At 63.2% G+C, this 17,796-nt stretch overlaps 1 protein-coding gene across 3 annotated transcripts in view; it reads right to left on the bottom strand.

Moving 5' to 3' along the window:
- HTRA3 (HtrA serine peptidase 3) overlaps window positions 1-8,992 on the bottom strand; it is a 38,073-nt gene extending 29,081 nt beyond the window's left edge. For all 3 annotated transcript variants that reach the window (XM_014855254.3, XM_044767895.2, XM_044767894.2), the window contains exon 1: window positions 8,608-8,992. In XM_014855254.3, the coding sequence (XP_014710740.3) occupies window positions 8,608-8,992 (385 nt within the window). The remainder of the gene's footprint in view (window positions 1-8,607) is intronic.
- Window positions 8,993-17,796: the final 8,804 nt, after the last annotated feature.

Raw genomic sequence — 17,796 nt, 5'->3', positions numbered from 1 at the left:
AGGGTGGGCCGCTGATGCCACGGGGCCTGCCAGGCTCTGTCCCTTTAAGCCGCCGTGGTGGGTGGTGGGTGGGGGGTGGGGGTGGGGGGCCGGCCGTTTCCTGGTCCTCCACAGGAGATGAGTCACCCCTGAATCAGTGGGCAGGGAGGCCTTCCCACCGCCTCCTTCCACACGAAAACCTCGGCCCAGGGCTGGGAAGCAGACTCTGTTTATTTGGGGGTTTTGACAACCCCACCCCCACCTCGTCCTCGAGCCAAAGCTCTGAAGTCAACAGTCAGCCTTGGCCAGATGCAGCTGGGAGCATTTTTTTTTGTTTTTCAAAAATAAACTGAAATCCACAGGCCTCGGAAGTTTCAGTCGGGAGGAGCTTGACACAGAGCAAAGCACTGGGGGCCAGGTGTCCGGCGGGGCCTCCAGGGAGAGGAAGGGGCGCAGCCAGGACAGGGACACTGGACAGGAGCCAGCTGGGAGAGGAGTGGGGCTGGGGCTCCACCACCAGCGTTCCTGCATCCTGACAGGGCTTCCAGAGGGCTGGGGACAGTGACAGTCCTGCAAGGGGACCACCATGTGCCAGCTCTGGACAGTCACGAGTGCCATGGAACAGAGGGGGAAATGGAAGCCCAGAGCAGGAAAGCGACTGGCCTGGACACCCTACGGGGCTGCTCTGTACTGCTGCACAGGTGGCGTACTGCACAACTCCAGGAGCGTTATTAGCAAAGATCACAGCGTGACTGGCTTCCCCTGGGGTTGTACAGTGCACAGCCTGCTCAACTCTATGCAGTGCCCCTCCAGCTCATAGTGGGGAGAACCAGGACCGAGACCCAGTTCTGTTCCTCTAACTCCAAGGTCATTGCCCCTCTTTCTATTGCCCCCTGCAATCTGAAGCCCCTCTGTCACCCAGTGGTTAGCTATGAGCTGGGGAGGAGGGGCCGTCAGCGGATGACCGCAAGGTCCCAGGCTGCGTCCATCTGTCTACAATGCTGACCACAGCCTGCAGACCAGACGGCACCTTCTTAGCAATGCAGGAAGGACCTGGGTGTCCGGGTCCCACTGACACCTGGAGCCCCATCTACTGCCATTCTCCCCTCGGTGCCCTCGGCTCCCGTTCCCTAAGCACATGCTCCTAAGCGTCACCGTGCCTTTGCATAGTCAAGTCCCCCTGTACGCCCAGACAGCACACCTCCTCCGGGCGCTGCCCTGACCCGACAGGCTGCGACCGCTCTCTGCCTCTGCCTCCCACAGCACCTCATAAGCCCCCAAGGCTTGTCCCTCTGGACTGTCCCGCGGCCTGGGCTCTGCGAGCAGCAGGAACATGAGCGAGTGAGCGAGCAGGGGCGTGAATGTCCTGTGGGGTCAGAGGAGCGGTCCTGGGGGGGTGGGGGGGCTGCCTTCACGGCCTCCAGCCCCAGGCCCAGCGCCCACGAGGGGCGGGCTTTGAAGCCCCGGGCCGCCTCCGGTCTAATTAGCTCCCAGGCTGGCTCCTTGTGTTTTTCTTTCTCTTGAAGACTCGCCTGTCCCCAAGTGACCCATCTCCCCCAGCCGCGGATGGTGGCTTCAGATCCCGCGGTGGCTCCCGGGGGGGCCGTGCTGCTGTCTGCAGCCCTCGGGCCCCAGGCTCCCGTCCCTGGAAGGCAGGGCCGAGGGCTGCAGCCCAGGCCGAGCGTCACACCGCCTCCTCCGCCAGGGTCCAGGGCCGAATCCTCGCAGCAACTCTGCAAGGCGGGAGCGGTCAGCCCACTTTGCAGAGCAGGGAACAGGCTCAGGGGGGTCACAAGACCCACCCAAGGCCCGCGGCCAGCTCCCTTGACCCCCGACCCCAGTCACTTCCCCTACTCCGTGCTGGTCCTCGGCCAGCGTGACTGGCTGTGCGGCCCCCAGGGGAGCCCAGCCTCAGCCAGCCCTCGGCTTGGGGCCAGCCTGGCTCCTCTGGCTGTGACACTCTGCTGGGGCTGCAGCCAGCCCCGTGGAGGAGGCCCTGCCACCAGCTTGCTGTGCTTTATCAAAGGGGTCCCGCAGGCCACGGGGGCTCCGGGCCACTTCCAGGGCCGCCCGAGCCATGGATGCCACGCTGGGGCCAGCCCCTAGCCTGCCGCTTACAGGAAGCCCTCCCTGCCTTGACTGGTCCATCGGCTGACCCCCTGGGCTCAGGGTCCTCTGCTGTGACATGGGGACTGGATGGGGCCCGTGGAGCTCCCCTTCCAGCTCCCTCCCCTCTCGCTGCCTCTCCTCCTTTCCTTCCCCTCCCTGACTCCACCTGTCAACACTCAGGTCTGTTCGCACGCTGTGCAAAGTACTTTCAGTTCATTAACTAGTTGACTGTCCGCTGACCCTGTGAGGAGGGAACAGCTCTTACCCCCACTTCACAGACAAGGACACTGAGATGCAGCGAGATTAGGAGACACGCCAGGTCTCGCCACGGGAAGCAGTGGAGCTGGGACGCACGCCTGAGCAGCCAGACGTGGGGAACAGAACTGGGTCTCCATCCTAGCTCTGTCGGTTACGCAGTAGAGGGGCTAAATCATACAGTAGGGCAGGTTGTGCACTGCACAACTCCAGGGGGCCACCTGCTCCCCCTGCATTAGACCTGGCGTTCGGTTTGGGACACTCACATACGCATCTTCATGCGCTGAGGACAAGGGTCTGTGATTCATTCTCTTTCTTACCCACCTGTTCAACACCCTTAACAAAACCAAGCAGAGAGGCCACTTCCTCAAGGTGCTGGAGGCCAGCCGAGCGAGCAGAGCCCTCATAGTGGGAAAATCAGGGGACCCGGGCTCAGGGCAGAGCTGTCCCTCCCCACCTGAGGGACCTGGGGCAGCTCCCTGCCCTAGCTGAGCCTTTTCTTAAGAAGGGCCATGACACAAACACCCCAACGACGAGTGTTCAAGGTTTCGTGAGCCCAGAGCACAAGCCTGGGGTCCACCCTTGACCCTGTGACCCCGCTGGCTCCTGTCCTTCAAAGCAGCTCTGGGAGGTGGCGGCGTTCAAACTCTCGGGCAGGACAGGTCGGCTCTCCTGGCCAGCTGCCCCTCACCCCCTTGTCCGGTCCACATGAACCCCAGGCCTCCAGGGGGCCAAGCGAGTCACCCCCCGGCCTCGTTTCCCCCAAGCTGCTGGCCGGTGAGCTGGCGGACGGTGAGGGTGTATGCCAGGCCAGGCAGAGAAGCCAGCGGGTGGACCCTGGCACACTCGGGCTCAGCTGTCCCAGCACAGTGCTCACGGTCTGACCACATCGGGGCAGCGCTGCTCATCCCCAAGTGGCTGGCGGTCCCCTCCGGGCCCCCTTGGAAGTGGACCTGGAGGTGAGACTGGGACCTGCGTGTGGGCTGGGCGGGGCAGGCTCCACGGGCCTGCTGGGGAGGATGGGCCTGCTGCCCGGTCCCAAGCCCTGGTCCGCGCTCCCGGTGACGCAGAGACGCAGCCCCACGGCCACCGACGCACACGGGGCCACTCGCCAGCCAGGCTTGCGCCACAGAAGGCTGTCCCCCACTGGACATCATCCACGCCAGACCCCCGCCGGGACCTAATCTGAACCCGTCCTCACACCCACCCCTCCAGGCGGGCCCTCCACCCACCCTGACACCCCCCTGCCCCGAGCCCTGAGATCCTAGTGCCTCTGGAGCCCGCCCCCTCGGCCACCTCCCTGGCTCAGGCCTCATCAGCTCACCCTGCCCAGGGCACTGGGCCCCTTGAGCTGAGCCCCCACACCCACTTTGCACGCTGGTTACTCGTCAACCTTCCAGGGTCCTCACCTCCCAGGTTGGGTCACCCTCCTGGCCCTGCATCGGGCATGAGCCCGTACTCGGCGTCTCCTGCTGTCCTCCCTTTGTGCCCACCTCCTGTGGCTGTTTAGATGCCACCTCCTCCAGGAAGCCCTCCCTGACCTACACCTCTCCCCATCCTGGAGGTGGTTTCTTCCTTGCCTGGGTTCTACACGTCTGTCCCTCACAACGTGGGATCGGGGATTTCATGGGGCTGTGCTGGGTGGTGGCGATGGGGGGCAGAGAGCAGAGGCCAGAGTGCACCGAGCCTGCAGGCCGCCGCAGAAGTCTGTGCTTGATCCTGAAGGCAGGGGGAGCCACAGCCAGGCTTCCGGGGCGGGGAGATGGAGTCTCATAATGCCCCCTCGGGCCCTTGTGTGGAGGTGCATGGCACAGGGAGAGGCCTGGCAGGCAGACCCCCAGGGGTGCCGTGGGGTCCCAGCCATAGCCCGAGGCTGGCAGGTGAGGTGCGGAGGGCGAGGGTGCTCCCTGGGCCAAGCCCTGGCGGGAAAGGCCAGCTGCACAGGGCCTGGGCCCCGAAGCTCCTCCCGGGCTGCACTCCAGGCTCCCAACCCCTGGGCGCCGAGGCCTCAGAGTCCCTGGACGGTCAGATGTGCCCTCCGCTCTGCTGTCCCCGCGCGGGGAGGGGCGCAGAGAGGAGGGCAGGCGTCATCCCGCTGCTTAGGCCCAAAGGCTGAAGTCCAAGACAGGCGCAGCCCCAGGAAGCCACTCAGAGGATTAAAAGTCAAAAGCCAAGCAAAGCTCTTGAGTAAGTCAAGCCGAGGGCACCCTTGGAACCTGCCGCGGGCGCACAACCCGAGCTATTAGACGCCACCTCGTGAAGCCGCCGGGCTCCCAGCCCCGCGACTGCGCACTCCCAGGCCGTCTAGTCGGCAGCTGCAGGCCGAGAGGCCCAAGGACCCAGAGCTCCGGTTAAGTGCAAGGGACCCTCTCCTCTGCACAGAGCCCCCAAGCCCCTTCTTTCCTTCTTTCACCCCACTGACAGACACGGAGCCACGCTATCCCTAAGGCAGAGGCGGCACCAGGCAAGGGCTCCCTGGAGAGGTGGTGAGCCCCTGGCCCTGGGGGGTGTGCAAGGAGCGTGGGGAGGGTCATAGGACACTCACACATCACAGGGGCCATCTATTCATTCCACAGCACTGACTGTGCGCCAGGCACTGGACCAGGGCGCCACCCTGTGGGGCTCAGAGCCCGGTGGAGATGGAGAAAAGGCATGGCATCAACAGGTGGTGTGAGGGGTCTAGAGGAGACCCCAGGGGCCCTCGTGAGGCTAGTGAAGGGAGGACGTGGACATGGCGGGCAGGGAAGGCAGCTCAGCGGTGGTGGGTCACCCAGGCCAAGGCAGGATGAGGGGAGAGGATGGTGAGACAATGGGAATTCCAGCATCGGGGAAAGCATGTGCAAAGACCCTGAGGTACGAAAGAGACCAGAGTGGCTGGAGTATAGAGGATGAGATGGCCTTACAGGGGTGTGAAGGGGCCAGATGGCACAGGGCCTTGTGGGTCACGGCAAGAGTTGGGGAGCTGCCGAGGGGGCCCCACCAGTGACGAGCAAGACGGATTTATCAAGGTTATGCTGGCTGCTGTGTGGAGAAGTGACCAGAGGGAGGATGAGGGAGGTGGGGAAGCCTGTGGAGACTGTGTTGCCAGAGCAAGAAGGAGCCATGGCTGGCTGGGGGGACATTTCAAGGTTGAGCCAAGGACTAGCCTGGGGTGGTCCTCCTGTCAGTACTGTTAGCCAGCGGACAGAGGAGTCCAGCTCAGGGAAGAGACAGGCTGGAGACAGGACCCTGAGTCATCAGCACCTGGGAGCATCTGGAGGAGGGACTGGACAGCTCCCCCGGGGCTGAAGGGAGCCAGGAGGAGGGGAGGAGCCGAGGGCGGAGAGGGGAGGGAGGGGCACTCCAGGGGACAGGAGAAGGTAGGGACCCTCCACCAGGGGCAAAAGGGTACGTGGCCGGCCCAGGCGAGGGGCGAGCTGGCAGGACTTCCGTGTGGAAATGCCCTGAGGCCACTATGTGTGGACGTCACCCAGTGACTTCTGGCCGGGCTCTGGGGAGCGTAGAGAGGGGACCCTGCCCGTGATGCTCTCGGGGCTGAGCCCGATGGAGCCAGGGGGCCAGATGGACCCGACTCCACACCTCAGGGAGCCTGTTGTCCCGGCCCGCGTGGAAGCCTGGGGCCAGCGAGAGGAAGCTTTCAATGCCAGCCAGATCCCAGCCGGGCCCAGTGAGCGCATCCGCGGTGGAGAGCGGGGACCAGATTCGTGGAGCAGGTGAGACGGCGCTGGCGAGAGACCCTGCGCCAGCAAGCCTTCCACGAGGACGGGATCCTGCACTGAGGCCCTGCGGAGGCCCGGGTGTCTGAGGTCCCCGTGCACTGGGGTGACAGCGCTCGCACGAGGCCCAAGAGCAGGAGCAACAGACCACAGAGTGAAGGTGCTCGCAGACCGGAGCCGTCCAGCCCTGCCTCCCGCACCGAGGGTCCCCGCCCCATGTCCCAACCTCCTGGGCTCAGACGGGATCCTGCGCCTCTGAGGCCGGTCCCTCCGCCTCCGCTCTGCCCGCCCCTCGCCGTGCTCCCCACCTTGGCTGAGCCCTCCCGCTCACCTTCCACACTCAGCACAGAGGCAGCCCTGACCTTGGCAGGTGACACAGAGACGGTGGCGGCAGCCATGGCCCAGAGAACAGCACACGGAATAGCGACCGGTCTAAGGATGCTCACGGAGGCACGCACCTCGGCTCGCTCACCCAGCAACAGTTCTCCCCAGACGGCGTCGCCGTCACCCCCACCGGACCGACCAGGAAACTGGGGCAAGGACCCAAGGCCATGCCGTCAGTACCAAGCGCCGGGACACCCCGCCCGCGCCCTCCTGCCCAGGCCTCCTGCCCGCTGAGCGCCGTCTGCACCTGTCTGTGCTCACCGCGCTGCCTCCCAGTCTCAGCTTCGTCTAAGTTTCTTGAGGGCACGGACGGGGTCTTCCTCAGCGCAGAGCCCTTGTCACCAGCCCAGGGCCAGCAGAACACACAGAGAAGGTCCAAACCTGGACCACCTCCAGCCTCCCGGCCCGCCCCGGGCCCTGGTGCCTTATTCAAACAGCGTCCACCGCATGGTCGGGGTCGGGGAGGTCACAGGCACGAACAAGCTCAGCGGGCAGGCGCCAGGCCCCCTGAGCCCTCCGCCTCTCAGACCCTTCAGCGCGGCCCGAGCTGGGCCTGCGGGTACCGAGCCCCAAATCCGACGGGCCACCCCGGGGGGGCAGCAGGCACTTGCCGAGTGAAAATGCCCATCTCTGAGACGTCGAGGGGCACACGCCCTCGCCCCTTGGTCTCCTGGGCACAATCTAAACACAAGCTGACCTCGCCACCCTCACTTCCCTTAAAGCCCCTCCACGGCCCTCCCGTATACTCATAGTGAACCCCACTCAGTGCTTCCCAAACGGGGCTCCCCGGAACCCCAGTGTGCCAGGAAAGAAGAGCTCTGCTGGAATTCTCTCGGGAGGCCCTGGGCGTTATCACCGTGTGTGCGTGCGCGTGTGTTCTCACTGCGAGCTTTCTCAGAACCTCTGACAGACTCCAGTGTGGCGTGAATCCCCACTGCAGGGCCGGCACTTACTTTCCCAACCTTTTTGGGTCACAGGGCACTTATTTCAGAATACCCGACACAATGTGGGAAGCCCTGGCCAACCGGATGAAGTCTAAGCCATTGGCCCGATGCTTATGGCCACTGTCAGCCCAAGCCTGCCGACCTGCCCAGCCTCAGGTGTCACACACACACACGCACGCACACCCCACACGCCCCCACACCCCACACGCCCCCACACACGTGCTGCTCTGGGCTCTCTGCTCCCCCAGCACGGCTCCCCACACACAGCAAGCCTCCACGTGGCGCTTGTGCTAGCCCCTTTTCCCACAGAGCCTGTGCCTCCGGCTACCTGGAAGCCTTGTCCGTCCCGTAAGACTCAGCGTCGGACCCCGCTCCCTTAGGGCTGCCGGGCTGTGCGCCCTGTGGCACCCCCGCATGGGGGCCGAGAGCCTGCCCCGGCGGTCAGCATCCCTCCCCTACAGACGGAGGCTGAGGGCACTCAGGGCCCAGCACAGGGCGTCCATGAGGACTTACTGAACCCACACGGGAGCCTGCATTACCAAGAAGTGCCCCCCCAAAATAAGGGGGCTGCAGGGTTTTCTAGCATGTTCTTCCGTGCACAGCATTAATCTGTGTGGCAAGAAGCAATCCAGAGCCAAGTCCATGCCAGGAGGGGCTGTTCTGGGGTTTGGAGGGGCTCAGAAGCTCTCTACCCCAAGAGCCTCTCCCCAGGGAGCCCTGAGCAGCCCAGGAACCCCACAGCTCGCCAGGCACTCCCCAACAGCCCTCTGGAGACACGTGTTTTAAGTGCAGTTAAGAAGAAAGAGAACACTGGATGCCACTGAAGACAGTACCCAGACCGGAGATGTACGGCCATTTGGGACTGCCTCCCACCAAGCACCCAGCCAGAGCAGGGACACACGGACGGCGAAAACCAGGCGCAGACAGGTAGGTCGGCACATGCCAGAGCTGGACAAGGCCCCTCTCTAGTCAGGAGAGCCCCGGGGTTCACTTTCACGACTTTTGTGACCTCAGGGACAGGAGTTTACCTCTCTGGGCCTCAGTTTCCCCACCTGGAAGACCAGAGGGCTGGCTAAATGATTTCTACAGAGCCTTCCACTTGCTCCCAGGGAGTGTGGGCCTCGAGGCTCCGCTCTAGCGCTGAGCCTCAGCTTCCCCCAGGAGAAAGCTTCACTCCCTTAACCCCACCCACGCCGGTCCGCCCGGGGCCGAGCGCTTACCCGACGGGCACGCGCCCTTCTGCAGCTGGCGCACGGGCGTCCCCGAGAGCTGCAGCGCGCGGCGGCTGGCCGCCTGCAGCGCGCACACGTTGGCGTAGGTGTGCCCGTCCGTGCCACACACGGCGTGCGCCCAGCGGCACCGGCACACGCCGCGCGCACACTCCAGGCTCTCCCCGCACGGCGAGTCGAGGGGGCGGCCGCACGGCTCGCCCTCGCCGGCGGCGCACACCAGGCAGCAGTTGCAGAGGTCCGGCACGTAGCCGCCGGGGCAGCGCGGACTCGGGCACCGCGACACGTCGCAGCGCGCGGGGCACGGTGCCGCCGGGGGCTCCCGGGCCAGCGCCAGCGCGGCCAGCGCGGCCAGGAGCAGCGCGCGCGCCTGCATGGCCATGGCGGCGGGCGGCAGCGCGGGGGACCGGCCCTGGGCGAGCGGGGACGCCGAGGCGGCGCGGGGGCCGGGCGCGGGGGGCCGACGGAGGGGACGCGGGCGGGCGCGTGGCCACATGCGCCGGCGGCTCAGGCGGGCGGGCGCCGGGACCGCAGGGGCATGCCCGGGGCTCGGCGACGGGAGAGGCGCCCGCTCCCTCCGGGCCAACGGTCTGCGGGCGGCGGGCCCGGCCGCATTTAAAGGCGCGGCCCCGCCTGCCCTCGCTGGAAGGGGGCGGCCCGGCCCCTCCGCCAGCCCCGCCCAGGCCCCAGCTGGCCCCCGCCCCGCCTTCTGGGCCCGGACCCGCCCGGCCGGCAGCGGCACTAGGCCTGCCTAGTCTGGGAACCCCGGAGACGGGTATGCTGCGGGCCTCGAGGGATGGGGGCCATGCAGAGACGGGGCCTCCAGGGCGCAGGCCTGCGACAACCCTGGATCCCAGCACCAGCTGTGTCCGTGTCTGTGTCCAGGGACCCAGGAATCCGAGCTGGTCCCCTCTCCCTAAGGACACTGGCAAGTCCAGATCTCCCCAGCCCCCCCTCCCCACCAGATCCCCGCCCCCCCCACCCCCAGCGTGGGAGCCCTCAGCACAGGGACTGGCACCGTCCCCAGGAGGGGTGTGGATGGATGTCACCCCTCCTCGCTCACTCCCCACCTCCACTGAAGACAGACCTCCAGGAAGCAACCGCCTTGTGCCCCGACTCCCCTCCTCGGTCTTTAGAGCTTGGAGGATGCGCTCGGTGAGGAGAAAAGCAGCAGCTTTGTTTTTCTGAGTTGCTGCCTCGGCATCTCAGAGTGTGACAACCTGCTTGCACTGAGTGTGGACATTTAGAGAAGGCCCTGAGCTTAGGGTGCCCACCGTAAGTTCCCATTTTCCTTTTCCTGGGGCATCTTTAAAAATGACCACTTAGAGCTGAGCCCACGAAGAGTTAGTGACCTCCACCCCAACCACCTTATAAATAACAGGTACTTGCTACCCTGCTTTCTGTCTCCTGCTGGCTCATCACCTGCTTGTTGTACCCCACCCCCCCCAACACTCTCCCAGGCTTTGGGCGGGGTCTGTCCAAGCTCCAGTCCCAGCTCTCGTGCTCTGTGGCCCTGGGAGTGGTCCTGTGCCTCGGTTTCCCCCTCCATGAAACAAGAATGACTAGCGCTTTGCTGCCTCCTAGGATGGTTGGGGGCCCGCATGCCGTAAGTGAAGGAGTGAAGCTCCCAAGCGCTTCATGCTTGGCACACAGTCAGCCCGCAGCACCTGGGAGCTGTCTCCATTCTCATTATTCCACACCGTTCTCTGAAGGGCCACTTGAGACCCGGGCCCTGCTCGGGAACCAGAGCCTGGTGACAATGTCAAGCCAGGGTGACAAGGGCTGTGGGGGTCAGAGGAAGGGCCAGAACCCCCTTGGGAGGTGAACTTCAAGGTGGGGAGGCTTTGTGCACCAGCACTGGGCGGCCGGGGTGGGGGGCTGGCAGGGGACAAACCAGGAGCCAGTCACCGCCTGGGCAGAGGGAAATCTGAGCAGCGACTCACTGGGTAGGGGAAAACGTCACATGCAAGCCCAGAGCTGGGGTCTCACCCTCTTTGTCACAAGCCCCTTTTCCGCCTGGTGAGGTCTGGGGAGCCCAGCTCAGAACGGTGATTTTTAAATGCGTAAAACAACCTGCATGGCATTACAAAAGGAAACGATGCCATTAAAATACAGTCAGTAGGACACGTAAGACAACAGGCAACTCCACGGTCTGTGCGGGGCTGTGTCGTGAGCAGTGAAACACGGCCACCCGCCGGTGCCGGGACGCTGGCTGGGATCCCCGGGCAGCTGAGCAGACGGGGATCCGGAGGGGCTGCAGCCACACAGTCTGCTGTGGAGACGCCTGTGTTTGCTCTGGGTGACGGATCACAGGGAGCCGTGGCTCAGACCTGCTTCACCACTGAAGGAAATGCTGGGCCTCAGGGCAGGTGTCGGTGACGTGAAGATGTTGTCTGTTTTTCTCCAAGTTTACGGGCACCCGGGCTAGGGGCCGTGGCTCAGAGGAGGGAGGGGCAGCTGAGGGATAGGGGTGGGTCCAACCCCTGAGGGCCCTGGGGTCCATGAAGGACTGGGCCCTGCTGAGGGGTGAGGTGGGGGCGTGGCCCATCAGACGAATGTGTTGGAGGGAGTGGCTCGGGCTGGGGAGGACACAGGAGGGAGATGCTGGAGGCCCGGGTGTGAGCACCCACAGGAGCCAGAGGGACAGTGGCCGTGAGTGTGGGGCTGCAGCCCCACAGGGGAATCGGGGGTGAGGGGCTGGGGCCCCCCTTCTAAAAGGCCCTCGACAAAGGGCAGTAGGACATGCATTTCTGTCTCAAAAAACTCGAAGGGGATTTTGCTGTGAAGATGTGGGGCAGTTCCGGCCTTTCCTTGGAACAAGCCAGAATCCCAGGGTTGGGGGCCCTGGGCTGGACTTGGCTGGGCTGGGCCTCCCCCAACCCTGGCCAGGCCTCCTGGCTCGCATCTCCTGCAGGGCAGCTCAGGCCTGAGGGGCCGGGGGACGGGCCCACAGGACCAGGCTGTCCTGGGGGCGTCGTGGCCCAGAGCAGACTCCTCGGGGCCACACTGTGCTGCAGACGCCACTCGTCAGGGCAATGCTTCTGCGTCCTGGAGTCCCCCAGGCACAGAAAAGCAGAGACCTGGGCAGGGTCAGGAGAGCCTTTTGTCCGCAGATGGGGAAACTGAGTCTCAGGGAGGTCCTCAGCTTCCCAGGGCTGGCTGCTGCTGCAGACCAGAGCCTGCACTGCCCTCTACAGTTTTCAAGTGATGACAGCTGCTTCTCGGGCTGAGGCCGTTCCCACGCTCTGCCAGGTGGTCTGGCTCAGTCCTCACTGCCGCCCGGGGAGTGGGGTTACGGTCCCTCGGAGGGGATTCTGGACGGTGGTGGTCACAGCGTGTGGTAGGCTGGCACTCAGGTCCCGGTCTTTCTGCCGGCCAAGTGCAGGCTCTTTCCTTGAGATCCCACTGCCCCCAGTGGTCACTTGACTTGACCTTTACAACCACCTTGCAAAGGGGACATTTATTCCCATACGGATGGGGAAACTTAGGCCCAGAATGAAAGGACACGTAGTGGTTCCCTCTCCACTTGGGAGCCGGGTGCCGACCCCTGGGGTCGCCCTGGTTCTCCCCTGCTGTGGGCAGGCCCAGGGTCCCCAGGCGGCTGTGGGAGAGACGGTGGGAGGAGCGCCCCCTGCTGCTCCCCTCCTTCTCGCCACCGGATCAGCAAAGCCGGACACCTTCAGGGGCTTCCCCATCTGCCAGGGACCCCGGGGTCTGAGTCTCCCCAGAGCCCGGCCCCCCTGTGGGTGAGCATTTCTGGAAGGCCCAGGAGGCACCAGCTGGCCATCCAGGGAAGGTGGGCCCTGCTTCTCCATCAGGACTTACGGGGCACACGAGGCATTGTCGTCAGTCTAGGCTTCCAGACTTGGCTCCGCGGGCATGTCCAGCCACCATGCCAGGCCCTCTCTCGCATGTCGTTGCAATCCACTCTCCATCAAATGCTGGGAGGCTTGTGTTATTAACATAAATTTATCATTCATTCAGTTGTTTGTATTTGCTCCCTAGTATTTAAGAATCTTTATAACCAAGAATAGGATAAAAGGGAGGAGAGAGAAATAGAGTAAAACAAAAAAGGGTGGTAAAAATATAATGGAGAGTCAGAGGCGAGGTTAATATACAAGTTCTTGTCATGAGATGCTGTTTTTTAGTGCGTGCTCATAAATTTGGCTCTGAGCTTCCTGGTAGCCAGGGCAAAGAGGGAAACATGATGTGCATGTGATGAAAACAGGCCCATTGCTCCAAAGCAGCCTAACTCTTCTCACTATCTGGAGGAGAAAGGGATTCCCCAGGAAGCCTCAGAAAGAGGATGCTGAGGATGTCCTGACAACACCCTCCACAGTGAGTCTCGTGGGACTCCTCAGAAAATATTTCTCAGTGGGGGCCAGGGACAAGACAGCCCAGGGATCCTTCAAGAAGCTCCGTTAGTCAGCAGGTGTAATTTGGATTTTCCTGGGGGGGCAGGGGGAGCAACTAGTGTCCAAGGTTAGCAGAAAGTTCTAGAAGCTAATTCTGGAGCGAGGCGCATGTGATGCTGAAGTGCATTAGACTGTCCTCACTCGCACACTGGCGAGCCTGCCTGTCCAGCTGGTCCTCCCCACCTGACTCATCACCGTGGCAACGAGCCCGTGGACCTTCATTAAACCAGCGGACTTGGGTCAGCTCACAACAGGGAGAGAAGGTTCTAGAAGAAGAGAGAGGCTGTGAGGACTGAAGGCCTTCAGAAGTGTGTCAACGAGGACCCCAGATACTCTGCTTTGGGACCCTCTAGCCAAACATGGCCCGGGGGACGAGCCATCCTCCCCTGGGCCGGCTCCGCGGGCTGCGCAGCCCATAGCGCTGGCGTGGGAGGACCGGGCATTCCCGACCGGCCAGCAGAGCAGCGGTGGGCCGAACGCAGTGGTGACCCCCGCAGACTCTGCCTGGTTTGTGGGCTGGTGGGAAGCGCCCCTCAGGGACACGGAGAAATTCTTGGGGAAAGAGGACACTTTCCGTGGGGAGGGTCCTGCGCCTGCAGGTGGGGGCTCCTGCTTTGAAAAGTGACCTCGCTACAGGTTGCAATTCTAATGTGACCTCCGTCTGGGTTGTGCCTGACTCCTCCAGATGGCCGCCCCTGCCGAGGGGGACAGTGTCTCATCTCCCCAGGCTGGTGCGCCGGGCGTCGGCCGCCGTTACTTACACTGATCGGAATGGAGTTGAGTCCCTCCAGGCTGGACCTGGGCGGGGCCGGGTCTGCCTCCCCGCGGCACCCCCAGCCCATGCGGCCACCTCTGCACAGAGCTGGACAACGGGGCCACGTCACGGTCCTCAGGCCGGGCTCTCCATCTCTGGGCAGGCTCTGCCCTTTGACCTGACCCTTGTCCAGGCCTGGGCTTCACACTGGATGAGGTCAGAGCTTGTGTCACTTTGGGGACTTCCAAGGCCATCCCCGGGCCACACCTCGCCCTGCGATAAGACTTGTCAGCCCGTTAGTGGGTGACTCAGAGGGTGGGCCCCCACTCAGGGTAGGGGTGGGGAGGGGTGGTGACGTGGGACACACTCTGTCTGCAGCCCCCTCCCCTTGGCACCCACAACACTTAGAGGAAGCGAGTCCTTGAGAGGGAGCCCTCCTCCTCACCCCTGCCTCACCCTGGCTTCCTTGCTGCGGCTTTCTCTGAATACCCTCTCTGTGCCAGGCTGGGCGGGGTCCCCGGCCTCAAAGGGGAGAGAGGGCAAGAAAAGCAGTGGCCAGCACTCATCAATGCTCGTGAGAACCCTGCGAAACACGTGCTACTATGACCCCTATTTTGCGTTCGAGGCAGCCAAGGCACAGAGAGGTGGAGTAACGTGCCCAAGGTCACACAGCCTGCCAAGGCAGAGCCCAGATTTGGACCCAGGCTGTCTGGCTCCAGAACACATGGACCAGGCTGTCTGAGGGCAACCATACCGTGACAGCATGCATGGAAGATGCTGGGGCAGAGGGAAGCCCTGAGTGGAGGGCATTTGAGAGGGGCTCTGACCACTGAGAAGACGTTTGCTGGGCAGAGCAGGAGGATGGGGAACGCAAGGAGAGGGTGCAGGGGAGCAGAAGAGGCCGGCCAAGCCGTGGGGCCCCCTGGAGGAGAAGAGCAGCGGCCTGACGTGGCCAGCTGTTTGGACGGTTTGCTCCGGCCGCGTGAAGGCATGGGCTGGCCAGAACGGGCTGTGTGGAAGGTGGGCAAGCTGGGGAGGATGCTGAGGGGGTCCAGGTGTAAGATGACAGCCCTGCCCTGTTATCTGGGGACAAGCGACAGAAAGCTCAGCTCAGACTGGCTTCAGCAAAATGGGATTTATTGGTGCCCCTTCCTGATAGGTCCACAGTTGGGCTGCCATCATGTGTGACCTGATCCAGGGCCTCCCAGTGTCTGCCAGTCCATCTGGGCTGTTCTCTCCACGGCGCTGGTTGCCGTCTCAGCCTCCAGTGTCTGCAGGACTGCCGCGAGCAGAACCGGACCCCATCTTCCCGGGGGCCTTTCCCCTGCAGTCACAGCGAAGTCTCAGCGTGTCTTGCTGGCTCTGACGGTTCCCGCATCCTCCCCTGACCGCGTCTCAGAGCTCGTGGAGTCGTGAGCTGCCTCCAGACTGGCTGTGATCGCCTCCTGCTGGGCTCAGCACCTTCTGAACAGATGGTGGTCCCAGTGGGCAGGAGAGGAGGCCTCAGAGACGGAGCTGAAAGAAGCTGAGGAAGCAGAGCTGGGCACTCCCTTCACAAGCTCCCTGGCAGGGCCAGCCGGCCTCTGCTTGCACAACTCTGGTGCTGGGGAGCTCACCACCCGTCAAAACCATCCCTTCCATTGCTGGAATGTTTTCCCTTCGATTGAGCTAAATTCTGCTCCTCTAACTCCCTCCCGTGGACTTTGCTGGCCCCCAGAAGGCTGTTGGGAATGCATCAGTCGCTTGCCTGCAAACATCTCAGGCTGGTCCCCATTGTGTCTTCTCTGGTAGTTACCAGTGTGACCTTGGGCCTCGCGTTCCTATCTAGCTGGAGAATGAGAGGGCTGAAACTTCCTCCTGGGGTTCCTCAGGGCCAGAGGAGGCGGGGGCAGAGCTCCAAGATGTCCCCCAAGATTCCTGCCCCCTTGTGTACGCACCCTGCATAGTTCCCTTCCCCCCGAGTGTGGGTGGGCCTGCCCCAATCAGGCGAGCCCTTAAAAGGGACTGGGCCCTTCCTGAGGCCAGAGGCTTAAAGTGTAAAGAGTCTGGAAGCCTGAGGGGGTGCATTGAGCGGGCAGGAGGCAAGGACCTGGGAACAACTTCTAGGAGCTGAGTGGCCCACGGCTGACGCCCACAAGAAAACAGGGACCTCAGTCCTACAACCGCAAGGAGATGAATTCGGCCAGAACTGGAAGGGCCTGAAGACACCCCCCTCACTGAGCCAACAGCAGGGCTGCAGCTGGCCGACCCCTTGTGAGACGCTGAGCGAGGACCAGCTAGACTGGCCCGGGCTCTGGATCCACAGAAAGCGGGAGACAGCAAATGCGTGTGGGTTTAAGCCACTAGGTTTGCGTCAGTTTGTTACGGGGCACAGAGAGCAAACACAGGAGGTGAGGGCTGAGCGACAGCGGCCAACTGCGGGGCTGAGGAAGCAGGTCGGGGAGGCAGCTGGAGGGGTGGGGGGTGGTGGTCTGATGAGGTGCGAGCAGGCCCGGAGAAGGGGGACCCTTGCACTTTGGGGTGGAGTCGAGGCCCTGGAGACAGGCCATCTCGAGCTCTGCCCTGTCTCGGGCGTTCCCTTAAATTCTGGGAACACCACCACGAGGGGCTGCTGTTTAGACCCAGCCCGTGGGTGGGGACACTGAGCTGGCAGAGTTCAAGTGGCTTTCTCAGACCCTAAGCTGTTAGCTGATGGACCCAGGATTAGAAAACTGTTGGATCTGACCCCAAAGTTCATGCTCTTTCCCCAGCACCACACTCCTGTTCCATATCCATTTTACAGAAGGGAAAACTGAGGCCCAGGGCGGGCTGCTGAGACAACCAGGCTAATTGATGACAACCAGTCGCATCGATCGAGTTGCTACTAAGCATCGGGCACAAACCGTGTCTGATTCTTACCCCATTCTCCGGCCAAGGTACTGATGCTGACATGCCCATTTCACAGACGAAGAAAGCAAGCACAGAGAGGTTCCATAACTCACCCAAACTCACACAGCAAGTGAGCCACAGGGGCGGAATCGGAGCCCAGCCAGTAGGACTCGTGCCCTCGTACAAAGCCGGTGTGAACCAGCTGACACTGAGGCTCCTACGAGGAGGGGGACGAGATGGTGGCAAGGAGCGGGTCATGGCATGGGGGAGCCCTGGCTGACTGAAATGACGACATCAGGGTCACTGGCCAAGCGGGGTTGGCCTTTTTCCTTTTTCGTAAGACAAGCACCCTCTGCTTCGACTGCCACAGCCCAAGCTCTTCTTGGAAACCACCCTGGCCCACCCAGCCCCGACAGGAGGAGCTGGACCTGGACCTCTCCTGGACTGCAGCTGCCTCCCCTGGCTGGGGAGAGCTTGTCCTGCCCACCCTGTCTGCAAGGCAGCCTGCCCAGGACGGCCAGCCCCCCACCCAGCTGACCGCACAGCTGTCCTGCAGGCTGTGCGCCAGCCCTCGGAGGAGCTGCCGGTCCTTCAGCCTCCAAGGCCCTTCTGCATCCTCCAGGCCTTTCTCCGTCCTCCAGGCCCTTCTGCATCCTCCAGGCCTTTCTCCGTCCTCCAGGCCCTTCTCTGTCCTCAAGGCACTTCTGCGTCCTTGGCTGGAGTGGGGAGTCAATACCCTGAAACAGTCACTCTGGCAGCCCAGGGTGTCAGCAATGGCCAAGCTGGTCAGCAGTGATGGGCGGGGCTCTGGAGCCACTCCCCCCCAGGCCATACTGCTCTGCCCGCCCCCTCAGCTGTGTCCATAGGGCCTCAGGGGCCTGGTGGACTGAAGGTGAGCCAGAGAGGAAGTGCTCCAGAACTCAGGGGCAAGGAGGCCTCCTAATGGCCCTCTGGGGCTCCGCTCAAAGCTTTAATGCTGCTAATGGGACACCAGTGCTCAACGGTCCCAATGCCTGCCCTTTCACTGGCCCCCACGATGCTCCGTTAGTCCCCACGGTGCCTGTGTGGAGGAATTCCTACCATCCCCACATTACAGGGGAGATCACTGGGGCTCAGAGAGGTGAAGCAACCCTCCCAAGGTCA

The sequence above is a fragment of the Equus asinus genome, chromosome 3 (genome assembly GCF_041296235.1).
Source record: "Equus asinus isolate D_3611 breed Donkey chromosome 3, EquAss-T2T_v2, whole genome shotgun sequence".
Lineage (NCBI taxonomy): Eukaryota > Metazoa > Chordata > Mammalia > Perissodactyla > Equidae > Equus > Equus asinus.
This window is presented reverse-complemented; position numbering and strand designations above follow the sequence as displayed.